The sequence below is a fragment of the Jatropha curcas genome, chromosome 4, assembly GCF_041381405.1.
Source record: "Jatropha curcas cultivar XTBG-Jc1 chromosome 4, XTBG_Jcur_1.0, whole genome shotgun sequence".
In the NCBI taxonomy this organism is placed as follows: Eukaryota; Viridiplantae; Streptophyta; class Magnoliopsida; order Malpighiales; family Euphorbiaceae; genus Jatropha; species Jatropha curcas.
Genome location: NC_143154.1, coordinates 29,123,018 through 29,149,727, shown reverse-complemented (window position 1 = coordinate 29,149,727; position 26,710 = coordinate 29,123,018). Strand labels below are relative to the sequence as shown.

General features: G+C 35.5%; 4 protein-coding genes across 4 annotated transcripts; 2 read left to right on the top strand and 2 right to left on the bottom strand.

The window, feature by feature from the left end:
* Positions 1-452: 452 nt before the first annotated feature.
* On the bottom strand, positions 453-7,487 carry PSD1 (phosphatidylserine decarboxylase 1). The gene is made up of 12 exons (XM_012214623.3): positions 7,181-7,487; positions 6,784-6,872; positions 6,482-6,535; positions 6,295-6,360; positions 5,051-5,111; positions 4,783-4,892; positions 4,421-4,674; positions 3,271-3,377; positions 2,455-2,522; positions 1,768-1,845; positions 1,393-1,515; positions 453-893 (listed from the first exon to the last, which is right to left on the bottom strand). The coding sequence occupies exons 1-12, from the start codon at positions 7,341-7,343 to the stop codon at positions 732-734; spliced, it is 1,335 nt and encodes a 444-aa protein (XP_012070013.1). The 5' UTR covers positions 7,344-7,487; the 3' UTR covers positions 453-731.
* A 133-nt stretch (positions 7,488-7,620) lies between these two features.
* LOC105632284 (Oxidoreductase family protein) lies at positions 7,621-10,814 on the top strand. The gene is made up of 7 exons (XM_012214626.4): positions 7,621-7,950; positions 8,025-8,195; positions 8,737-8,901; positions 8,971-9,135; positions 9,598-9,732; positions 10,020-10,117; positions 10,365-10,814. The coding sequence occupies exons 1-7, from the start codon at positions 7,768-7,770 to the stop codon at positions 10,555-10,557; spliced, it is 1,110 nt and encodes a 369-aa protein (XP_012070016.1). The 5' UTR covers positions 7,621-7,767; the 3' UTR covers positions 10,558-10,814.
* Positions 10,815-11,266: 452 nt separating this feature from the next.
* MSH4 (MUTS-like protein 4) lies at positions 11,267-24,338 on the top strand. The gene is made up of 24 exons (XM_012214627.4): positions 11,267-11,406; positions 12,064-12,267; positions 12,401-12,436; positions 12,539-12,651; positions 13,842-13,887; positions 15,853-15,899; positions 16,085-16,192; positions 16,377-16,452; positions 17,168-17,240; positions 17,369-17,514; positions 17,595-17,680; positions 18,225-18,364; positions 18,484-18,623; positions 18,712-18,762; positions 19,797-19,860; positions 20,254-20,397; positions 20,483-20,550; positions 20,690-20,748; positions 21,472-21,628; positions 22,564-22,616; positions 22,697-22,795; positions 23,145-23,259; positions 23,336-23,458; positions 23,716-24,338. The coding sequence occupies exons 1-24, from the start codon at positions 11,341-11,343 to the stop codon at positions 23,878-23,880; spliced, it is 2,379 nt and encodes a 792-aa protein (XP_012070017.1). The 5' UTR covers positions 11,267-11,340; the 3' UTR covers positions 23,881-24,338.
* On the bottom strand, positions 24,210-26,634 carry LOC105632286 (large ribosomal subunit protein eL15z). The gene is made up of 4 exons (XM_012214629.4): positions 26,476-26,634; positions 25,699-25,865; positions 24,700-24,897; positions 24,210-24,611 (listed from the first exon to the last, which is right to left on the bottom strand). The coding sequence occupies exons 1-4, from the start codon at positions 26,477-26,479 to the stop codon at positions 24,366-24,368; spliced, it is 615 nt and encodes a 204-aa protein (XP_012070019.1). The 5' UTR covers positions 26,480-26,634; the 3' UTR covers positions 24,210-24,365.
* Between the last annotated feature and the right edge of the window lie 76 nt (positions 26,635-26,710).

Here is a 26,710-nt window from a genome sequence, read left to right as displayed (position 1 = left end):
GTTGATACAGGGACTGTGCACGCCCTACTGGTATAAATTTGGGAGCTTGGAGGGTAGTTCCAACCCTTTCCATGTTGCGTTCTTAATCTGTAGATGAAACTTAGAAATTCAGTAGCGATGAATTGCGTGGCAGCATAAATTGGCAAGAAGTTCAGAACTCACGAGACTTAAAAAATATGCTGTAGCTACTTCAAAGGGTACATATAACGTTATCCATTGTTTAAGACAGTAAAACAGTTGCATTTAGGGCAACAAGAGAATTGCAATTTATATTTTTGATTGCCAACAAATTTACAACTTGTGAATCAATACTAGAAGAGAATAGTCCTAAAAAATGGAAAGAATGAAAAACAATAACCGAAATTATCATCTAAGTAGCTGTGGATGCAACTCCTATCAAAACAAACTAACAACCAGATAAATATACAGTTAACTCAGCATGGGCGCTTAACTGAAAATGGAAAGAAGGCTGATGCCTGTTAGATAATATGACTTCATAATAAACCAAATTGCAATAAAGGAGATTTTCTACATCTTACCCAATGAATCCTTATTTCATCGACTATGGCCAACACAGGAAGGAACTAAAAGTCTCAAGAATCAAAATCTGATACCTAATCAATTGATCATAATGTCAGTTGAAATCTTCCCTGTTTTCATTAGTAAAATCTGTTTCTGCTCAGACTCAGAGTACATACATTGTGCTCATAATAGCGAATTTACACTTGTTTCTACATATCATGCCACCTTCCCAGTGCTTCTCCAACACGGACTCTGTCTCCACGTTTGATATTGAACCTGAACTCTGAGGATGAGTCCCTGTTTTTCAACAGCTTTAATGTGGGAGCCTGGAAGACAAGCACCACTGTTGATCCCATATTGAATGCAGCCACCTAAGAAATCGAAGGATGAAACATGAAACCCAAGCGAAATCTATCACATATGAAACCTAAACGAAATCTATCACATACTGTGCAACAAATACAAACATGGGGAGGAGGAGAAGGGGTAACATAGGACAAGTCCACTTACTATTGTCATAAAAGTCATGGGATTGAGCTCAGCATACAGCAATAAAGGGGTTAAGAAAATGTCACTTGCTGAATAGTAATTAGTAGTGATAAATTAGAAGACATCTCATGGTGCCTATCATACTTTATCTTTTCAAATTAAACATATGAATCAATGGTTAAAATGGAATTCCTGTTAACTAGGACAAAAAGATTAAAATAAAATGTATGAAAGTAAAAGGGCAACCAAGTAGTAAAGCAGCACACCTGATTCAACTATAACCATTATAATGTTAAAATGAGATTTCCCTTTATACAATCTTTGGTGACACTATTTATCAAGCATCAATTTTGGAAAATACAATCTGTATGTATTACTAACCTCCTCCCCTTTCTTCAACATTTTGCCAATGCCTTCAGGTTCATATACACGTTCTTCTGGAGGCTGAGAATTCAGTAGCTTTTTCCTTGGCAGGTTGGTACACAGTTCTGGTTCAATGAAAAGCTGCCACATGCAAGTTTAGGCTAGGGTCAAAACAAGAGGCATGTCAACGAAGAGACACTAAATAACAAGTCAATTTGGTTTCATCAGGAGAACACAATTCAGTTAACTTTCTATTATTCAACCCATATGTAACAGGAAAAAAAATGGTGGATTCATGTTTTTTTCCATGCTTGCATGCCGAAATGTGTAGTGGTGGGTAGGTGGTGGAGGGGAATTAATTGTTAAGTTAACAATTGATAAAATCCATTTCACCTCAATAGACCCAATATTTGTCGCACCAATTGCAGCAATAGCCATGAATCCTTCTTGCCACAAGCCTTCAAGCACAACCTGGTGACAGCAGAATTGCAAAAGTAACCTAAGAGATCCATAAATATCCATGAAATGGAGAAAGAGTACTTGAGCGAATTCACATATAGAAGTAATAGTAATATGCCACTCAAAAATAAAATAGAATTTTCAGGATATTCAGGAAAAGGCACAGGATTTTCCAATTTTCATTCTTCTGTAGGACAATCAAAAATAAAATAGAATTTTCAGGATATTCAGGAAAAGGCACAGGATTTTCCAATTTTCATTCTTCTATAGGACAGGAGGGGACGACCGCATTGACTTAGCTGAAAAAGCAACAGATTAATAAATTGTGCCAGGTATACAAACCAAGTAACCACAAGTCAGTAGAAACAACGCAGTTGTCAGCTTGCAGAATATAAACAAAATGAGGAAACGAATAGCTTACGGTGTGCATTACTGTATTTTAAAAGTTAAGAAAAAGAAGAAAGTTTTTTCTACTTCTAATTAATAATCACAAAGTCAAATATACATATTATGCATTAAACATGAATCTATTCATGCCATGAGCTTGTTCTTCATGTTGCTATGAAAGTAACACTTCATGTCAAGTACCAAAAAATAGATGTAGTTGAAAATCAGAATTACCCTTTCATTTTCAACATAAAGATTCCTGATTGTTCTTGTAGCACGTTCATTCATTGGAAATAGATTCCCTATAAAAAAATAGAAATTAGCAGCAAACAAAATAAGATCAATTATATGCAAATGAAGTTTGACACTAGTAAGAAATAATTCTCAGTTCACAGATACAAGCAACAAAACAGATGCAAACATCTTGCTCTTTATGCACTGGGTAATTGGTAATCCTCACAGTAGCTTAGACAAATTCTTCAAATGTATACCAACAGAGACCAAAAATGGTTTTCTGTTGCATACATACATTCAGATTTAATATTCCATAATGCACAATAAAACATTCCTCCAGTGGCATGATTATCCTGCCAAAGTAATCTTCCTTGATGTTGTTCATCATTGCAACATCCTTCCAAGGAGTCCATAATGTTTCCTTACATTCCTTGATAGACAAGGCTAAATTTGAAAAAATCTTCTATTGAAATGGAGTTCTATGTTCATGAAGAACAGAAGAAGCATCTCATTAAGGGAAAGTAAAACTAAGGGTTGGGAGGATCACAAGAAAGACATGACCTGGTTTCTCTCATATTCTACCAGGGAACATTCTAGACAATTCCTTGGAGATAGACAAGCTGCCCGAGATTTTATCCCTTCTTCCCACCCTCCTGCTCATCTGGAACTAGCATATTCTCTTTGCCTATTTTAATTATTACTTTTATAGTATGTTATTGTTGAGGTTCACACACTTCCATGAATAGAAGAGAAAGTTGTATCCCCATCAAATAACCAAAAACATTGCGAACCCCATAAACAAGTTACCAACCCAACCTGTAAAATGCCGGCGTACAAGCACATTCCATTCAACCGGTGAGTGTATTCGATGATAATCTCCAGGCCTCAAGTATATTACACAGTAATAAAGGCCCTTTTTTGGACTGCAATCAATACTTATGATGTGTTAAATGGTGTAATCTTAGGAAATAAATTAAAAACATCTAGCAATCAATAGCAGATAAATTCAGATGGGTGCAGGCATAAAGTTCAATAGAAAAGCAAAGATTACAAATAAACCCAAAGCCTAACCAAACTATAGATGATTGCAGAGACTCTTAAATATTCTTGTAAACGTATCTGCAGACTACGGGCATCTAATATGTGCCAGGTGGTTGTTAAAAATTCACTAATTTCAGTAATGTGTTATATTTCCAAAACATACCAGCCACCAGGGAAAGGGATTTCATAGATGAGACTGCCAGCATTTAAATAAACAAATCAAATCAAACATGACATTTTATTGCACATATGTGGGTGTGATCATAGCACATGATGTCAACAAATATCCTTAGTATTAATGATCATAATCCAACAGAAGTCCAAAATAATACTACAACAAAGTGAAAAAAAAAAAAAAAATGCAATACTTTGTTAAGAACACATCTATGTCTCACTTATCAATTATAAATTTAACGTTTAATAGAAACAAACAAACAAAAAAAAAAAAAACAATTGTAAAGCAAATATCCTATGTAAACTACCCTTCATGTACAGTTGTGCAACTAAATAAAACCTTAATCCCAAGTGCATAGTCAAACATTAGACGCATACCTATTCTTTGTGGCATTCCTGATCTCATGAGCATTACAAGTTTTCTAATAACTAGATAAGAGTGGTAAAAGGGCTGTATTGGCAATTTACAAAAATTTGACTTTCACATCATTTAACCCATTGACTAAGAGAATATGCAATATCTTCCTCTCAATTGCAATTTGCTACAACATTTTCTCAAATATTAGATCTCCTTTGACTACAATTTTCCATGATATTTGGAACTATCAACAACTTGAATTAAAAACCAATTGGAAGTTAATCTGAAAAAACTGTTAGGCAACGAATCATTCATGTCCCATTAGTCAACAAAGTTGAATAGATGTGTTAGTGATTAACAAATCAACAATTAGACATGTTAGAACATGATTACCATGCTGACACAGTGTCCCTGACTTTAGGAGAAGCCAATGAAATTCTCCACCATGACTTCTTACTGTTCTCTTTAAGATTGCTTTGCTGTTCACTACTCTCATCCTGGACGTCCCCTTCAGCTATCAGTGGAAGGAAGGAACTAGAACCTAGAAGAGAAAAAACAGAGTAAGAAAATCCTTTGACTTGCTCAATCATAGCACCTGATCCTTTCAACTCTCCAAATCTGAGAATAGTGCCATCCACTGGACTAACCTGAAAACATAAACAAATATGACCATAAAAGTTTTAAAGCAGTTAGCAAGACCTCCAATAAAAGAATCTGTGAAAAGCAAAATTTACAAGAAGCTTGTTACCAGTTACCAGGCAACATGGATCAGGATCTATGGGCCTGCAGCCTTCTTCCAGGGCACGGACAAAGAAATCCTTTAAAGAAGCATATTTTTCAAGAGGCAGAGCTGCTTCTTCTAAGTCTGAGATGCAAACAAGAATATTAAATTTTCACATGTTCTTCATTTCCGGCTAATCACCCACACATTATACCATTGCTATAAAACATTAAAATACCAAAAATGGCAGAAAAGCATCAATCAAGCAATATATAAATATATAAAAGTTATAGCAATAATACTTGAATGGAATGCTCTAGCCCATGCTTTGTAGACATATGGACGCAGCCAGATTGGAAGTTCCTAAAAACATTAACCCGTAGCAAGTTATATATGTCATAAAATAATGGTAAAAAATAACAGCATATAGGGTAATGATCATGTAAAAAAATTCTATCATTTTATCAGATAATAAAGTGACACATGAACTGTGAAAAGAATTTTGGTGTAAATATTAAATCAAGAAATAAAGCCTTGACATGTAACATATGCTTCTAATAATTAGAAGAATGGATTAAATCAAGAACACAGCAGAAAGACATAAGAAGTATGAGTCAGTTGTCGTCTGAGGAGGGTTAAGAGAACATAAAACATCAAGGTTGAAGCTACTCGGCTCACATGAACTGATAGAGTTAATTTGATGAATACTCTAGAACCACTCATCAGTTTTCCACTATATCCAAGAAAACCCAAAGATAACTGCTGACATTTAAGCATCCCTACAATTAAAATTATAATTGAAATAACTCAAAAGTAAAGCTATACCGGTGTCTTTCCATAAAAAATTTTCAAAAAAGAATGCGGTTCTTATGTATCAGCCAAACATTTGAAAACATTTCAAATTTACTCATCCGGGGGAAGTCAAAATTAGAGCCTTGCGCATGTCTGTCTATCTGATATTTGAGAAAAGAATGGCAGCTTATCAGTAGAAACAAATTTTTGCAAACATTTCAAATTGTCCCATTTAAGGGAAAGGTGAATGTCTATTGGGTCAATTTGAAATGCAGAGAAAGAACTTGAACCATACACATAATAAAAAAGGAACCACGGTCAAAATCAAATATTGCAATAAAAAGCAGGCAATTATATGACACTAATAAAGTCTGGTGTGATATTGATTTATAAGTTCAGACATGCCCTAGCAGTTTTTTGAATTTTTGTGTTAATAAGTGTAATTTATACAGAGAGTTAAATAAATTTAAAAGTATATACTAAACTTCTATCCATAAAGAGTTACTAGATGTTTGTGAATTTTCCAATGTGATAACAAATGTATATATGTTTGGATAACTTCTTCAGGTGAAGTTGAGTTCTCTAGCTTCAATTGAACAATTACGTTAGTTGACAAATAAAACCACTGATGCAAAATCCGTACTTCACCAACAAATATGTTCATACTATATAATAAAAGCATGCATTTCGCGTGGGGAGAGAGATTGTTTGCAGAACTAAATATTTTAGGTGAAGAAAAAGGAAAAATACTCACTATGCCTGTCAAGGAACCCCAAACTCTAGAAATGGAGCGTAAAGGTAGCATCTGCAGAAATGAAGCCTAATATTTGGAATGTCAATAAAGATCATTAAATCATAGCATCTGCGTATTAAACTAAATAGCGAGGAAAAAAAATTGAGAAACATATGTGAACATAACATTTGGAATATGTCTATATTACTTTGACATCAGGTTGAAACTCTATTTCAATTCCTTTTTCCCGTGCTTCTTCATTCTGCCATCAAGAGAAAAACAATATTTATAACAAATAAACAATTAGATCTTCTGAAAAGCCATATACTTGTGATTAAACTCCTAAAGATACCCAAAAAATGAAAGATCAAATAATTAAATTTAATCATAACATAATGCAAGCATTGAAGTTATCATTTAAGAAATGAACAAACTAAAAAAGCTAGGAATAGAAGCTTTATTATCATTGTAACAAAGCAATAGTAGCTATATGTTTGTGTAAATAGACACCTTTTTGTCATCATAGAGTCGCCTTGCATGAAGGGCGCCGAGCATGAGCAGAGTAGCCACAGTTGCACCAGGCACAAGAAAAGAATTACCTGCACATATACACATTAATGAGCTTCACATGATTCAAAACTACTGATTAGTGATATTTTGCTGCCTGATTCTACTTCTGTCACTGTCATCACCAACAATAATTGTTCATTATAATTTTCTGCAATTCAATTGAAGAGATTTTATGGCTGTGTATTGTGTTTAAAGCAATAAAATTAGTTTTAGCACCCTCCAAACAAACAGTGCCTTGAAAACTAGCTTAACAAACAACAAACGACGTTGAAGTCAAAGTAGCGATTCTCTTTCTTTCTCCTCATTTTTCTAAGAAACCAAAAGGAAAGTAACTGACCTTGTGAATTACTGCTACTGTTGCCATTGAAAGAACCACGTGCTTGAGGCGCTGTTTGGGACTTCTTAAAAAACGAATTGAAGAATTGGCGTTCGTGATACCGATGATTGATTCGTAAATTGTGAGGAAATATGGGGACTTTACGGGAAAACCTGAATTTCATCTTCTATGGACTGGTTTGATGAGCAGGGATGCTTTCTTTCGTTAGGGTTTATCTGCAGGGCTCAAGGAATAGAGTCCCAGCCAATGGATGATTGATGTATGAAACGACTGTTGCTTGCACCGTTTTTGTGTCATGATAGGAAATAATGCTTTTTCTTGGACAGCGTAAAAACGCACCGTTTCTGAGCCAACTTCCATCAACAGCCGGCACCGCCGGGTCACGGCGGGATATGCCAATGTAATTATTAAGACTTTGGAGATGCAAAATGCAATTTTATTTGTTTCGAGCAGTAGGACAGTGGACAATAACAGCTCGATCCACTGGATCAATTCGCCAAAACAAGTTCTTTCGCGTCGTCGTCCTACAATAAAGTTCAAATTTGAGTAACTGCTAATCACTAAAAACCAGCTCTAACTTGTTAGCCATGGCAGCGAACGATATTGTGAAGTATGGAATCATAGGTGTGGGGATGATGGGTAGAGAACATCTCATCAATCTCTACCATCTTCGCACCCAAAACGTCGCCGTTGTTAGCATTGCCGATCCTCATGTCCCCTCCCAAAAACTAGCTCTTGAACTAGCCCAATCCTTTGATTGGCCTCTTGAGGTATATGCCCGAATTTTTTATTTCAGTAAAAATTTATCATCTGCAATTATGGGTTTGTTTCTTGATTTCTGCAGGTATTTTCAGGACATCAAGAGCTGTTGGACAGTGGACTTTGTGATGTAGTGGTTGTATCGTCTCCAAACATGACTCATTATCAAATTCTAATGGACATTATTAACCACCCGAAACCCCATCATGTTTTGGTTGAGAAGCCACTCTGTACCACTGTTGCTGATTGCAGAGAGGTCTGCTAATTATTTCCATTGTTATTTCTACTTAGTTTTGGTACTTTCATGTTAGCACATTTCCAGCCCATTGTATATGTTATTTGGAAATTCTTTTAAATGACCGAAAGTTATGGTTGGATTATAACTGTGACACACTAAAATTGCTGATACTTCACTCTCTTATAAATAATTATATTATAGCTCCAACCATGTTTTTTACATTTTCCAGCCATGACCTATGGCATGCCCATGCTATGACTGGGACTGCGATTTAAAACCTTGAAAATGTGTTTTTAAGCATTTCTTGAGCGTTTATTTCCTAATAATTTCCATTAAATTCTCACGCAACGGTAAGGACTCCTGGTAATTATCATGAATGTTTTGAAATCGGTTTTCTAGGAAAAAGAAATGGATAAGAAATGTGTTTTCTCTTTTCTTTACAGTGAAAACAGAAAATGATATGAGTAGCTTATCCTAGCTTAAGAAATGGGTTTTCTCAGGACTTGAGCATCGCTGGTTATTTGATCTTTTCTAATTTATTAGGTCTTGAATTTGTTAGGTCGTGAATGCTGCTAGAAAGAGGTCAGATATACTTGTGCAAGTTGGATTGGAGTATAGATACATGCCACCAGTTGCTAAGTTAATTGAAATCGTCAAGGGTGGATCTCTTGGACAAGTCAAAATGGTGGCGATCAGAGAACATAGATTTCCATTTTTGGTCAAGGTAAATTTGCATCTTAGTTTTCCAACTTACTATTGCAGCAATCAATGTTCTGACTAATGCTTCTAATAGGTTAACAATTGGAACCGGTTCAATGCTAACACAGGGGGTACCCTGGTAGAGAAGTGCTGCCATTTCTTTGATCTGATGAGGCTGTTTGCAGGTGCAAATCCTGTTCGAGTTATGGCTTCTGGAGCTATAGATGTTAATCATAAAGATGAAACATATGATGGCAAGGTAAATTGATGTTCTTGTCAATTTGATAGAGATGCTAATTACAATTTGGAAAAAGTTGGCTTCATTTGTTTTCAGGAGGAATCCATCTATATCTTTAGTTATTCAAATGGTAAATTAGTAATCAATCTTATTCTTACCATGTTTCACTCTTCATAGCAAACTTTGGTCTAATACTTTTTTTTAACTCATCTCTTAGGCGATTTAGTTCTCTTCAGCAAAAGATAGGTTTAACTGCAGCGTAGTAACAGATATGGATACTGATGTTGAATGCTAAGTCCTCTAACGGTTCCACAAATACAAGGATTTAGATATGTTATTGTAAGTTGACTGGTTAGGTTGACAGTTTGAGCTGTGCAAGAATTGATTTTTCCTTTCCTGAGATTAGATGTTTAAAATTTTATTATCTTTATGTTCAATAATGTCAGGATAGCCTTCTGTTCACAATTTTTCTTTTGGATTCAGGTACCAGACATCATTGACAATGCATATGTTGTTGTTGAGTTTGATAATGGTTCTAGAGGGATGCTTGATCTTTGCATGTTTGCTGAAGGCAGTAAAAATGAGCAAGAAATATCTGTTGTTGGTGATATTGGAAAGGTAAAGCAATCTTCCTCTCTCTTTTCCCTGAGGCATGTGCACAAATATGCATTGGCACTATGAATGGTCTGCTATATTGCATTCTCCAAATAGAGAGTCACTCTTTTGGCATTCCCTTAGGTTCAGATGGATCCTTTTAGCAACCTATGTATCGAACTGTAGCCTTGTCTTTTTATACCATTAATTTAATTAGTGACTTTTTTAGAGTGCAGTCCTCACTCTTGGGAATCTTATAGGCCTATGCATGTTTCTCACTCAGTTTTAATGAATACATTGGTTTGTAACAGGGGGAAGCCTTTGTTCCTGAGAGTATTGTTCGCTATGGTACTAGAGCGGCAGGAAGAGATGGTGTCCAGACATTCAAAGCTGAGGATGACCGAATCAAGTGGGTTGCTTTTCTTGTCATTATTTCCTAATGTTAAAGTGCTTTGCAGCATTGTTCACATTCTTTCGAGGCATTAGGCTGCCTTTTACTCTTTTTGCTTAATTAGTCATTGACTGATATTTGAATTGAACCCATAACCTCATGACCTATAGGCTACGCTGGTGCCATTTAGCCAAAGCTCACTGATTAGGCTACACTGATGCCTTTTACTCTTTTTGATGTGATATTGGATCAACTTGTTTTCCAGATATGATGGACTGCATCATGGATCTAGCTATTTGGAACACCTTAACTTCCTGTCCGCAATTCAAGGGAAAGGTGAAAAAGCTCCAGCAGTGGATTTGCAAGATGGATTGATTTCAGTGGCTATAGGAGTTGCAGCACAGCTTTCCATTGAGAAAGGTCTATTTGTGACTATAAGGGAAGTCATTGGTGAATGAAAATGATTCTCTATGAGTTGATTTTAGTGGCTCTATTTGTGGTTATTTCATTCAATCACACTCTTACCAACTTGTAATCCGCTTTCATACTTGTATACAAGAGAAGACGTGATGTAGAAGTACTACAGAGAGCCTGTAAATTATTCACTGAAACTTGCTATCTTATTCAATAGCCTCAAGTCCTCAGTTTTCGTTTTGCTGTATTTAGTGATATACCTTCTTTTGTTATTATCAATATATACTTGTTTCTTGCCTTATTTCAAGTTTATTTGCTTCTATTAAATTAATTCAAATTTGCGAATATTGAAATGATGATTGTTATTGAAACAAAAGTATTTATACATGTACGAGCAAATATGGTCAGTAGTAAGTGTGTATAAGATTTGGGCATATATCTAGATTCCAGGTCCTCCTCCTAATACTCAAAGTGATCGAAGAAAAGTGAATTTATACTAATTGAAAAATAATAACAGTTTATTATATTATATTGAAATCAGAATGCATATTCATTCAAACTAATTTAAATGGAAAATTGGACACTTCTCATTTATTGTTTCTGTCCATTTTTAACAAAGTACTGGAGAGAGGTGGACCTTTTGTTATCTTTGTAATCATTTTGGGCCTCAAGCCCATAAATTTGGCTCTCAAGTTGCGCTAAGCGAATCCCGGTGCACATTTTAAGCAGACTACGGACCCCGCTCAAAGTAAAAGCAGCTCCTATAAATAGATCAGGAATTCGCGCGCATTTGTAAGATTTATTAACTCTTTCTGCTTCGAAGCAAAATGGAAGACGATGGAGGAGAGAAATCAAGCATCGTAATAAGCCTAATAGAAAACAGAGCCAAAGAGGTACTTTATTCTGTTTGATTTGCGGCAAAATGCTTGAAAGTAAAGGAACTTTCCGTGTATTAACAGGCTATTTTACTGCTTTGGCTTACTTTTGAATCGAATTTTGAACTTGAATTAAAATATAAAAATCTGCTTTATGTCGTCTTCCTAATTTTCCTCTTCTTTACGATGATTTGTGGTTTTTGAGAAATGATCATTTCCAGCATTTGAATTCCTGAAATGCTCTTTGAATCTTCAATGAGATACTTGTCTATTTTTTTTTAAAGTTAAATTATTTCATTTTTTTTTATTAATTATCCTTCAGCTTGTAGGGTGTTATTAATGTATCAATAGTGTTTTCTCAGTTTGTTCGGAAATGCTTTTATAGTTTTATTATTTTGCTAAATAAGCTGATCACAGGTTTATTATAGGTTACATTTCAGAAAATCTCTTTGCTGATTGGAAAATAAGAACTAATAAGGTTCAATTGCGAAGAAGGATCTGATATGTATATTATTTTAGGATTTTAGCGCAAATGATCGTGTTCTAATTAAAAAATTTAGTGACAGAATTAATTCTGAAGTTACTAACATCTGATAATATGAAATTTAAGTTTTTTGAATTAAAATTTGGATATTTTTAACAAACTAATATAAATTAACTTTGTCTAACTTGTAGGTGGGAATGGCCGCTTTTGACTTGAGGTCAGCTTCACTTCATCTTTCTCAATATATTGAAACTAGCAGCTCCTACCAGAATACAAGAACTTTGTTGCAATTCTATGATCCTGTGGTGATCATTGTTCCACCAAACAAATTGGCACCTGAAGGAATGGTTGGAATTTCAGAATTGGTGGATCGGTTTTATGCTTTAGTCAAGAAGGTGAAGCCATTATTGAACTTGAATTCTGTGCTTCCTTCTGACTTTATCTGCTCATGTTTGTGAATGCCAACCATAAACACATGCTTATCTGTTGTATTCATGTACCAAGCTTACAGTTACTGAATTTTTGTAGGTTGTGATGGCCCGCGGTTGCTTTGATGACACCAAGGTTATACCAAAACATTTTTATCATCACTGATGTTTTATATCCAGGTGCTTACATTTGTATTTCTTCAGAGGTAATACATACCTTTTTCATTACTTACTCCAGGGTGCTGTGCTGATTAAAAATTTAGCAGCCAAGGAACCTTCTGCTCTTGGTCTGGACACTTACTACAAGCAATATTATCTCTGCCTGGCTGCTGCTGCAGCTACTATAAAATGGTAATCTCAGATAAGCTCAGCAGATTTGACTGAAGAGGGTATTTTAACTGTGCTTGTAGATCATGTGGTGTGTGCGTGCGTGTTTAATTAACTCAAGGTTGGAACAAATTGCATTTGATTCTAGAGCCATAGCTTAAGTGGTAATTAAACTATTCGAACCAGAAAGCATTAGAATCTTCTGGATAGTGGCTAAATAGCTACCAGGGTTACTATGTAAGAAATAATTGTCATTTTACAAGTTTACCTTGTAAAATTAAACAAATTTCTGCATTTCTTATACTTCGTTCACGTGATTTTGTTTATTTCTGCAACTAAATTTGGTACTTGAATATGTGTCAGTTTGATTTGTTGAGTCAGTTAGATCATGCATAATTGAAAAAACTAAATCGTGATGGATATATACGTGTGTTTGTAATAGAACATATGAAGTTCAATTTCGTATCAGTTGATTGCTATAAAAATTGCAATAATTTAAAGCATTTAGTTCTGTAAGATATAATTGGCAATCATTAAAACACAGAATACGCTGCTCTCATAATTACTATATATTTGTTAGACGTAGATACATTTTACTATTGAATAGGAAAAAGGCTATATATTACATTAGGACTTATGGATTAAGGTGAACCTTTTTAAATCTTCTGGAGGAAAAATATTTAACATTGATCAGAACTTCACTGTTTTCAGAATTCTTAGCTGTTGATGTAGTGTTGAAGAATTGGTATGGATCTTTGGATATCTGTGAAACAATTTGAGAGTGAATGGGAAATCAATGCTGTGGTTCCAGGGTTAAATATATCCAAATGGAACAGCGAAAAGGAAATAACCTAATTCTATAATTCTGAACATCTACATCTGAGAGTTTTCCTGTAAATGGTGTAGGCATTTTGACAGCAAGTGGAGGTGAAAAGAACATGTGGATTGTTATGGTTCTTCATAAAGCAAAGATCATGAAAATCCTTGAATTCTTCTGTTGCATCACATAAAAAATTATGAAGTCATATTGCAGTTTGAATCCTAAATTATGCATGCCTTGTTTCTTTCTTCCTTTTTCACCTTTATCATACCTTAATTATTTAGTTGCTTAAAGTTTGTGAAGGATACGTTTCCTTTTATTATTATTATCATTATTTTTGTATTTTCTAGTTACTAATTGATTTTAAAAGAAAAATTTTGAATGTTATACACAGGACAGAAGCTGAGAAAGGTGTCATTGTTACAAACCATTCGTTATTGGTATGTACTCTGTAACATATGCTCCTTTTGCACTTGGTGGTTGTTGAGAGAATATATTGTAATTGTATTTCTTGTATCTCATCAATCGATTACAGAGGTCTATATATAAGGAATTCCTATGTTACCTAGCTATTTAGGAATACAAATCATAAACTAATTAGGAATCTAACTCCTAATAGAACTCTATTTACAACTAATCCTTGACACTCCCCCTCAAGTTGGAGCATAGATGTTAATCATGCTCAACTTGTTACAAACTATTACTTTCAGCAAAGCACAATACCATACTCAACAACTGTACCCACTTCATTATAGCAATAAAGAATCCCAAACCAAATAGTAGTAGCAGAATCAAGACAACACACTTAGGTTGTCGAAACAAATCTCACTGAACCAGAAAACAACTCATAGGGCTATTTCAAGCTTCCATAATCAATGCCTCAAAGAGGAAGTCCAACGCAGTGAAGGAAAATCTGGCAAACGGAGCACACCACTGAAGGCCAAGAACACAATGCATCGACAAAGGAGAAGGTTTAAAAGCAGAATACCCGTAACTGCAGCAAAGGTGCAGTACTAAACCTTAATGCAAAAAGGAATCACTAGAAAATTACCGAAAATTACCTAAACCAATTGTCATAGCAAAGGCAAAATATGTTTCCTCAGCAAATTAAAGCAACAATAGTAGCAGAGGACTACCGACACAGCTGCAATAGAATCGCAGCAAACAAACCTATTGAATAAGCCCAAGAATGACGATGCAACTCACTTGGTTGCACGTCTCTCTTCAAGCCAACATCGGGGAGAGGAACTGGAGTGAAAAAGACCATTGGACATGCGCCAGCGCATGAACCAGAGTAGGAAGAAAGAGGGGGCGAGTGGCGGCCATTCGCTTGGAATCCATCGACCGGATTCTGGGGAGTCGCTAATCGGCGGCTGGAGAATATCCTGGGGTGGGCAGTGAGGCAAAATACTAACCCTAGAAAGGCTTCCTAGGGTGGCAGTGGCTTCTCGTAAGGGAAGTTTCGAGAATTTTTTTTTTTTTTTTTTTTTGGTGAATGGAAGGCTCTGATACCATGTTGAGAGAATATATTGTAATTGTATTTCTTGTATCTCATCAATCGATTACAGAGGTCTATATATAAGGAATTCCTATGTTACCTAGCTATTTAGGAATACAAATCATAAACTAATTAGGAATCTAACTCCTAATAGATCTCTATTTACAACTAATCCTTGACAGTGGTAAAAGTAATAAACAATTTAGTACAATCTTGAGTGATGCTTATGTGGTAACGCGTCACATTATATTGATTAACTATATGGCCTGGTCAGAGTGAAAGGCCTTATGAACTCTTAACTTTTTTCTAGTCTTACAGATCTCTAATATCTTCTATTCTTACCATTTCCTGATGCACTTTTCTAGACCTATTGCTATTCAGATAAGCATGTCTGTGGCAATCTATTAACAACCGATTTGAGCAGTTAGTAACACCTTTCTTATGCCACGTTATAGTGGATGTTGTGCCAATTAACATTGATCATGGCCAGTTTCTGCTTCAACTTCAATCTTTTTGTGCATGGATGAATCCTAGCTGCAAAGTTATTTAACTAACTGAAATATTTTTTATGAAAGTCAAATCTGACCAGCCCAGCATTACTTTGAGTATATTGTTGGCTTTAGCTATCATGAATCTAAAATATAGGCAGTCCTGCCAAAATAAAATGTGATCATTTCATTCAAAAATATCCTGCAACTTATAACTTGATTGTGCAAATTATCCAAGCAACAAAGAAATATCCTTCCTTTAAGATGTATAATTTCAGTTAGTGTAGTGCTTTCAGAATTTTGTTGAGCATTTAGTAGTCATAATATCTCATTTATTCTTCCATATACATTTCCATCTCTATGTGTACTGACAATTTTAAGGATTCTGATCTTTATTCATGGACTTCTCACTAGCACAGGTTACGTTTAATGGATCATTTGACCACATGAATATTGATGCAACTAGGTAAGTTTTCTTTCTTTTCTGGATGTCTGCCTCAATTTCCAGTGAATTATGGTTCAGTTCTGATGATGATATTTTGAATTTCTATGAAAATGACATTTTGTGTAGTAAAATTTCCAGGAGACATGCATCACAATTGATACTTATTTCAAATTCTTTGAGAACTTCATGGTTGAATTTTGTGGCAGTGTCCAGAATTTGGAAATCATTGAGCCACTTCATTCTTCTCTTTGGGGCACCACAAACAAGAAAAGGAGTCTATTCCATATGCTTAAGATGACAAAAACAATAGGAGGGTAAGTAAATAGTCGCTAACTTAGTGAATAATCATGTCATCGCACAAATTAGAGCTCAACCATGGAAACAAAAGTTGGAGCCTTCTTAATATTTAGAAGTTTGGCCCATTGTTTTGGTATTGGATGATCTTCTTTTCTTTCCTAAGAACTTCGGAGGTGATATTGGGTTGGATTTCTTCTCCAGGACTAGACTTCTACGTGCCAATTTGCTGCAGCCTCTAAAAGATATTGAAACTATCAACACCCGTCTGGATTGCCTGGTTAGTATCAGATTCAGCTGTCTCAGATTTTTAGAATGGAGCTAGGCAAGAGTTTATATTTCAGTAAAATGCACCTTCTTCAAAAGCATTGGCAGTTTTCTTTACAAGTAACTGTAGGATTATCTGTTTTCTCATCTTCAACATACTTCACAGAATGGGAAACCAAAGAGAAAGGGGATGGTAATTGTCTCCATTAATTGAGTTTAGCATGGATGCATATTTTGTCAGGATTGCTATGGGGGTGAAACTGAATTCGGTGTCCTCATTCAGCATAATCAGAATCATAAGAAGAAGAGGGGAAAGATAGACACACATACACATACACATACATACACAGAAACAGAGGAAAAAAGAAAGGGTGGACTGATTTCTGTAATCCTGCAATTTAGGTTTGTCCATAAAATTAGTTAAACATGCAATTTAGGTTTGTCCATAAAATTAGTTAACTTAGAAAGCATAGCTTAACCTTTTGTTGACATTATGACAATCTAGTTTGAATTCCTTTATTTGATTGTATAAGTTATTCCTAACTACTGCTCAGCAAGACGCATGAAAAATTTATGCACTGAAATTTTTATTTGATGAAAGATCTAACTATCTCATGCTTGCCATTTAGATTTGTTTTTTTTCTTTGGTTCACCGAATTCCATGGAAGGAACAGCTTGCAACTCTCATTTAGTCTCATCTATAGTGTATTTCTTTACATTGATTTCAGGATGAGCTGATGAGCAATGAACAACTGTTCTTTGGACTCTCTCAGGTTCTGTGCAAGTTTCCAAAAGAGACTGGTAATCAAAAGCTAAAAGAAAGAAGTAACAACAAAATTGACCTGAAACCAAGTGGGAGAAATTTTTCTGGAAGTTAAAGCTAATTTTATTTAATATCTAACTTCAAGTTTGTTTATGCTCTTTGTTAGATAGAGTACTCTGTCATTTCTGCTTTAAGCCAAAGAAGGTTACAAATGAGGTTTTAGGCATTGACAATGCCAGAAGGAGCCAGGTGTTGATATCAAGTATTATTCTGCTTAAAACTGCTTTAGATGCATTGCCTTTACTTTCAAAGGTAAATGTTATCTTAATAGTGCACCATATGCTGTTTCCTAAACTCATAAATTTAAAGTAATGTTATTTTAAGCATTTCAGGTGCTTAAGGATGCGAAAAGTTTTCTTCTTGCAAATGTTTACAGGACTGTATGTGAAAATAAGAAATATGCTTCCATCAGAAACAGGTATATCTTATGCTGCTTGTGAGTTCCTATATTGCTGTATCAAGACGTATAGATGTTGAACAGTATTATCACCTAGTTTTGAGTTTCCTGATCCTAATTGGCCAACTAGTTTTGGTCAGAATGTGGGCTGATGGAATAATGCATATTAGCATTTTTACATAGAAATTTGTTCAGGTAAAAAAAATGCAACATAAAGTAATTGACTCCCTCTTTCTGTCTCAATATTAAATGCATCTCTTTAAAATGTTGAACCTGCTATTTAGTCTGTTGAAGAAACAATGGCCAACTCTTATTGAGAAAACTTTCCATTGTTTCTCCTCTTCAATATATATATATATATATATATATATAATTTTTTTTTTTTTTTCTTTTTTGCTGTTGTTCTATTATATGCAATAGAAGTAGTTTATCAATGATATGCCATCCTTTTTACATTGCAGTCACATCCAATCTTATTAGAAATTTGAGTAACTATGAACTACTTTACTTTATTATCTGAAAGATTCTTTTTCTCTCTTCTTTTTTTTTTTTTTCCTCCCTTAAGAATTGGGGAGGTGATAGATGAAGATGTGCTTCATGCTCGCGTTCCTTTTGTCGCTCGAACACAGCAATGTTTTGCTGTCAAGGCTGGTATTGATGGACTTTTGGATATTGCACGGAGAACGTTTTGTGATACTAGTGAAGGTTTCTACCATCTAGGTTCTTTTTACCTTTCATTTAAAAAAAAAAAAAAAAAAAAAAAAAAAATCTTGCATCCATTGATGTTCTTCTTGTTTTTGTTGTTACCATCTCAAATATGATAGCTGTACACAATCTTGCAAATAAGTATCGTGAAGAATTCAAAGTGCCAAATTTGAAACTTCCATTTAACAACAGACAAGGCTTTTACTTTAGCATTCCACAGAAGGACATCCAGGGAAAGCTTCCAAGCAAGTTCATTCAGGTTGTGAATAACATCCTTATCTGCTTATTGATAACTAAAATCCGCTTTAATTATCAATTCATATGCTTGTTTGTGGAACATAAATCAGGTCCAGAAACATGGAAATAATGTACACTGCTCTTCTTTAGAACTTGCTTCTGTAAGTATCATCTTCATCTCTAGTTGATTTCAATCTATGATTCAGACGAAACTTTTGTGATCTATTATTGTGAGAGCTGGTGGTACTACTTTTTCATATTCCATTGGATTCCATCTTAATATAAATGCATATCAAATTCGGGTTGCATGGAACTGCCTCTTCCTGTTGATAGAATGAACTTAGATCACAATCTGCTCTTTGACCATCCTATTGAAGACTGAAGCATGCCAAATTAATTTTATGCTTATTTGTCACTGTCTTAGGATTGCTAAAACCTCTCGGTCTATACAAAAATAATTGGTGTACAAGTCATGGTGGATCCATTATGGAGTCCAAGAACCTGTATTCTGCTGGTTGTTTATTCTAGATGAACATCTGGTGCTGCATTTTTAGGATGTAACTATGGTAATATTGGAGAGATACATGTGTTAAAGAAACTGAGTATGCCTTGAGGATCATTCATGAATGGGTACACTTGACGATATGAATCATTTAAAAAATAAACGTATATTTGTCCATCTGTAATGGAAATTACATTAGTAGGAATATAAGCCAAAACGTCTAGTCAAATAATAATCTAAGACATTTCTTCAGTTGTCCAGCTTGTAACTAGAAGATCTTTTACTCTTAATATAGATTAATGTGTACCCTGTATGGTTGGAGAGAAATCATATATGTCAATGAGATCGTTCAAAAGGGACTGACACAAATAATAATCTCAGGCCTTCCTCTAATTAACAGATTTTTCTTAAATCTTAATATTAATGTTTGCCTGTTTTGTCTCAAGCCATTTGTTCATATTCCTTATTAGAGACCAGAGTAATTAAAATGAAATAAACTTTCAAGATGATGCTGTTCATATGTATGGTTGTCTCGAATTATGGTATCATCTGAGATGCTATTGCGTGATTGTAATTCACCTCTTTTCATTCTATGCTTATTTTTCCTACTGGATCCAAAATGCATATTATTTGAAATGGCTTGATTATGGGGAGGTTTTCATTTAGTTTTGCTCTGTTGCATTCAATGTGCAGCTGAATGTCAGAAATAAGTCTGCAGCTGAAGAGTGCTATATAAGAACAGAAGTTTGCCTTGAAGGTTGTAATAGACACGCTGATACTATTATGGCACATCTTAGTGTCATGAATGCTTATCCCTTCATCAATGTGCCTCTTTAATTTTAATGAATTTATTTTTCTTTAACACAATTGACCTCATGAAGCCTGCTCTCTTTATAGTAACAACTAGCTAGAATATGGAAAGTCAAGTACTGGATAAATCTGATTTAGATTAACTTGTAGGAAAATATTCTGGTACTATACATGGCTGGCCCTATGGGAAATATTCTGATTTAGATTGGCTTCTTTTTCCACTTGTGGAGCTGGGTAATTGATGGGACAATTATTCTTGAAGACATCATATCCTCTAAACTCATGCATGCCATATTGTAGTCTCTTTCATTACTTATATGGTACTTCCACCTGATTTCAGCTCTATTAGATGCTATAAGGGAGGACGCATCTGCACTTTCGCTGCTTGCAGAGGTCTTGTGCCTTCTAGATATGATTGTTAATTCATTTGCTCATACAATATCAACTAAGCTTGTTGACCGATATACTAGGCCAGAATTCACAAGTAAGCAATTTTTTCCTGTTTGTAGAATCTATCTTGTGACTCACTGAGGTGATTGGGCATGTCTAATAGTTTGCTATGCTTGTAGATAGTGGCCCATTGGCTTTTGACGCTGGAAGACACCCTATCCTGGAAAGCATACATAATGACTTTGTCGTAAGTAATTTTGTCCTGGGGAATTTCACTGCTTGTGCATGTCCTTTCTTGTACAGAACTTTAAAACATATTATTTTACTGATTTTTCATCCATTGGAAAATTAGTAAAACATTTTACTTAACAGCTCTTTTTTTGCAGCCCAACAATCTCTTTATTTCAGAAGCATCAAACATGGTCGTTGTCATGGGCCCAAACATGTAAGGAATTCCTTCATTTGATGCTGCACCTAGACTGGATTTAAAGTCTTTTATGCAATGCACCGTTCATGTGAAATGCATGTGCTCTTTGGAAGTACATGAAAGTGACTTTGACGTGTTACAGTCCTTTTAAGTTTTTTGCTTCGTCAGGTAATATGGTACATCGGCTGTTTAATTCAGAACATAAAAATCGGAAAATGTCTGTGCTAGAGTTGCCCTGGATGCTCCATATTTTGCGTGATGGCTTATGTCACTGCCGTCGAATTGTCATGTTTTTGGAAGTGAAACAGCAAAAATAATGGGAAAGTTCTGAGATCTCCATTCTTCGTAATGGTCTCACGAAAGTATCCTCAAATATTTTGACTGCACAAGGGGCTTCAAGTAAACTATCATAATATAGAGAGTTAACTATGTAGAAGAAAGGGTAGGTGAATTACAAACTTAGCTTTTTCAGGCTTTTCCCTGAGCACCCAGTTTCATGCAGAGGGGATGAACTAAAGTGTTATTAGTCTTCTCCTCAAATTGAATTCTTTGCCTTTTTTTTCTTTTGTTTAGGTCATCATCCTTCAGTATTTTCTCGAGCGTAAAGTACTTTAACCTTTCTCATTTGAGCATGCAGACATCATTTTATGAAATGGCCCAAACTTCAACTAGAACATACAAAATTGTGACGATATTAGCTCTCTGTTCTACTGGAGTTTAGCTATTTATGATCTTCTGCAGGAGCGGAAAGAGCACTTATCTTCAACAAGTTTGTCTTCTTGTTATTCTGGCTCAGATTGGTTGTTATGTTCCTGCGCGCTTCTCAACTATAAGGGTAGTTGATCGTATATTTACAAGGATGGGTTCAGTGGACAATCTTGAAACGAACTCCAGCACGGTACAATTTCTAGGCTCGAGCCTTCAATAGTCAGCCCTTTTTATAATCATACTCAAACTAGTAACAAGGGAACTGTGAGAAAGAAATACAAGTTCCCTTACCTTGTTGGCATGCCACTCATATTCTCTTTGGAATATAACTGTAAAGCGACCACGAGTGTTGGTCTATGTTATATTTAACAAAGAACTGCTAAGGTCCAAGAAACCAATAACAATTCAGAATTCAAATCTTGTTTCCGTGTAATATTTCCAATATTTGTTAACTCATATTTATCGGTATGATTATGACTTGTTACCTGCATTTTTATATCTCATCAAACTAGTAATTAATGACTGATTTGCCGGTAGCCAATTAGAAGAAAACGGAAACTTCTTTAAATGCCCAAAATTGTTGTAGTCGCAGTTTTGTTTGAATTTAAGACACTGAGCAACAAAGAGAAAGATCCCATCAGAATGTATGGAAACTACATTGATTGCTTATTCTTTTTGAAAATGTATATTTATTGCGTGACCTCCTGATCCAGCAAAGCAACCCTAAGAGGGTGGATAGAGCAAAACTCCTGACTACTTTCGAGGATGACATTCTAAGATGGTAGGGTAACTATAGGTAGTGGAACGTGAGATATAGGAATGAATCAGATCATATATCAAAAAGAGGGAAACTAATCATCAAAGACGCATTTTGGTGAAATGGCTTGGAGAGTTCTAAGAACTTCAGGGTTAAGCGTGCTGACTTAACGGAAATCCTAGGATAGATGATCTCCTGGGAAGTTTCTCATTTCACCTACGGGATAAAATCACGCAGGTCTTGCCAATTCTTATCAATAAAGTGGACAATTCCTCTGATAGTTGGAATCGGACATGACATATTGCCTAAAATTTGGTTTTGAAAGCAAGAAACCATATCATGCTGTTCTTTTTCTTTTGGTGCTACAGTTTATGACGGAGATGAAAGAGACAGCTTTTGTCATGCAGAATGTCTCCCAAAGGTGATATATCACGTGCTTTCCCAACGAAGAAATGTAATATATATATATATATATTCAAACTGCACTTTCTTTGTTAACAGAAGTCTGATCATTATGGATGAGCTGGGGAGAGCTACCTCGTCTTGTGATGGATTTGCAATTGCCTGGAGCTGCTGTGAGCATTTGTTATCACTCAAAGCGTAATCACTTCTCACATTTTCCCATTGCTATGCCTATATAAGAACATTGTTGACTTAAGAACATGCTTCCATGTAATGTGGTTGATTACCAATTGCAAAACACAAGATGCCAGAGTCAGATATTACAATAATGCTTGATCAATTTTATAAAAACAAAAACACATATATGCAAATATTTCATATGATTCAAACATACCAGTGAACTGATATGACTTAAAAAGTAGATTAGCTTGGAGACACTCGCACACATTTGTTGACACACCAGTTAGTTTGGTCTATCCTCACATCAGCAGCTCCAATTGTTGTTTGAAAATACAGTATTTGCTTTCTCTTGTTCAATCATTTTCAGGTATACCATATTTGCTACTCATATGGAGAACCTATCAGAACTAGCGACTATCTATCCAAATGTCAAGCTTCTTCACTTAGATGTGGCCATAAAAAACAACCGTTTAGATTTCAAGGTAGTATCTCCGGTTATATCTTGTCCTACATTTGACTTTTCCTGGTGTTTATTGATCGAGACTTTGATTCACTCAGTTTCAACTCAAGGATGGACCAAGACACGTACCACATTATGGCCTTCTATTGGCAGAAGTGGCAGGCCTACCAAGCTCAGTGATCGAAACAGCTCGAAGCATCACATCAAAGATCAAGGAAAAGGTACAGGTTCAAGTTTAATGTTACTGTAAAGCCCTTATACTTGATTCAAGATATGTTTTTAAGCATTTTAGAATCAAAGCTTTCATAGACACGAGTTTTGAGATTTGTTTTCTCCTAGGTTTTACCAGCTCTAAGGTGACTTAATTTCTATTTAAGCTTATATGTATTTGGTATCAAGTTGCTATAAAACCGTGCCTTTCTAGCAATAGATGCATCTAACTTAAGATGTAATTGCTTGGCGTTTTAAATTTATTCAGGAAATAAAGCAAATAGAGGTAAACTGCCACCGGTATCAACAACTGCAGTCGCTATATCGTGTTGCTCAACGATTGATATGCTTAAAGTATTCCAGTCAAGATGAAGATTCTATTCGGCAAGCCTTACAGAATCTTAAAGAGAACTACAGAGATGGAATGCTCTAATACAGAGTTATGTCAATCTTTGAAGTTCAAGCATCAGTTCGAACGTAGAATGACCTTAGATTTGTATTCCATATGGAAAATCAAGAAGCTGCTGCCTCAGTTTAGCCAAGACAAAGACACATATCTGTTCCATTCTATTATTGCTTAAATATTTACTCATCGATTGGACAAAAATCCAGTGCATTTATTTGCCTTCCTAAAAACCATGCAGAGAAAGGGCTCAAACCCTAGTGTGATGTAAATTAGCTCTGTATTAAAAGAAATATGCTCAACAGCAAAACCTTATTTGTCCAAGAAAATAATAGGCTAATCACTTCTAAAACCGCCAATAAAGCAAAAATCGAGAAGCTCAACATTTTCACTCAGATTGTTGGGATTCCAAAACAGCAGTCTTTCCAATATCCAAAATTTCAAACTCAAAGTAATAACAATTTTGTTCTCCAGACAAAACCCATAAACTAACACTTCCAAGAACATCAATGAAATTAACGGTAACGGCGAAGTGAGAGAGTGTTATTTCTCTTCCATGTTGCTCTGCGAGAAGGACGATTCTTGTGGTGGAGATGTCCCCTTCCACGTAGACCCCTATATTTCTTGCCAGCAGAGGTGAGACCTCGGAGCTCCCTGTGCTTATGAACAGGGTCACATAGCCAGTTGATCCTTGGGTCATTTCGAATGGCATTATGTGCTACATCAACTAAGATTACCTCAAAATACTTGTAAGTAGAATCCTGTACCAAAGAAATACAAGACAAATGAAAAAAAGTAATGCATAAATATGCAAGGAATGGATAATACTTTTGAAGTCAGCCAACAGACCTCATTAATCCAGTAGGAATTGAGAACCCTCAGACCACCCAATTTCCTACCAGCGCGCTCCTCTGCAACAGACCTCTTGCTACGCTGAAACTTCAGTTGAGTCACACCCTGGTTGGTGGGCTTACCATAGACAATACCCTTGGGAACAGGCCTCTTCCTGCCACCACGTCTGACACGAACGCGATAGATCACGTAACCCTAAAAGAATTTAATGGAGTCAATGACAGTGTAAAATACATGAGGTCATCACAAATGAGCATGACATAGCAAGTGCTACAACAACATTAAGGACCTCATTTGACATGTGTATATTGTTCTACATTTCGAGCAAAACAACAAAAATTCAAAACATGGGCTTATAAAGTAATAACAAGCATGCTTGGAACAGAACATGCCAAGATAAATTCAAACATTTTACTAACAAAAGCTACAGAACTATTCATCCCCGTTCCCAGCAAAACACAAGAAAATCAAGATACTAACAAATAAGATTAGAAAATAGGATCAAACTGTATCAGATCTTGACAAAAGTGAATCCGTTAAAAAAGAGAACCCACTTGGTCAGATGATCGAACATGTTTGATATGGCTGGTCTCAGGAAGCATCTTATCATCATACATATACACCCCCCAAAGGAGACATGAATATGCATCAAGACACCGCTAAACCAGCAAGGACAACTTATGCCAAAATAAAGTACCTAACGAGCAGCAATGAAATAACATCCGAATAAAATAAAATAAAACTTGGAAAAGACCCAAAATATAGCTGCCAAAAGTAATTGCCAACTTCAACGGATCTCCTTAGCCACCACAAAATAAATAGTTGAGAGCTTGAAAGTAAACAAAAAATAGAAATAAGTAAGATGTAATAAGCTTCTCTCTTTAAACTTTGAGATGGGAATATAACATTGAAAAACTATCCAAAAACACGAGAATAGAACATTACACCATGAGATCAAATAACTACAAGACACAAATTACGAGATCCCTGCCCTACCTGTTTGGCCTTATAGCCCAAGCGACGAGCCTTGTCAGGACGGGTTGGATGGGTCACACGGACAATTGAAGGATGCTGACGGTATTCCCAGCACCTTACCCTCTGCAAAAACCTCATGACATCAGACTGTTTCTTCCTCCATAGCTCAGAGACATACTTGTACGCCCCTATTTTCATCAAAACAATAATGTCAAAACACAGTCTTAGTTTTAAAACAATTTAATTTCAGCATTTCACAAAACCCATTTTTCTATTTTGCATTTCGTTGGGTGAATTCAAGGGAAAATGCCCTTCAGAATTAGAACATATAAGCAAGCTAGTGTTTTGTAACGAAAAATGCAACTATAGAGCTACAGGGTCCATAGCATTGACGTTCGAAATAGTAAAACAAGAACACAAATATCAAGTTAGCTTTTTAACATGAGCATTTTCTATTTACCAGAGACCAAGAAACATATATCTCAGCAATCTAACCTAGAGCTAAATAATATAATACACCTCTCTTTAACAAATCCAAGAGCATCAAAACACATTTAACCTTGTTAGAATAAAAGAATATTAAAATGGATAGCATGTAAGAGTGGAAATGGAAATGATCAACTGTGCGATAACGAATGGTGACATCGACACTCGAAAACAGGATATGAAACATTTAAATACAAAAAATAACTAACTCAGTAACTCTACAATCAGTAAAAGACACGGCGCCATTGGAACTGAAGCATGCATGAGCAACGAGAAACTATCAGTTTAGAGGGGCAGAGTGAGGGTGTGTACCCATTGGATCGGAGCTGAGCCGGGCTGCGCTTCTAGTGAGTAGAGTTCCACCTCCTAAGAGAAAGCGCTAAGGGTTTGGGGAGGAAACCCTAGTCTTCTTTATAAACTGCAGACTGGAGATCCAGGCCGTCCATTTTCGTCAGAGATGGGGCGTTTACTCACGGATAAATCGACATCGTATTATTGTCTCAAGGGTTAGTGATTATACAATTAGAGCATGGCTCAAGCCCAGGCC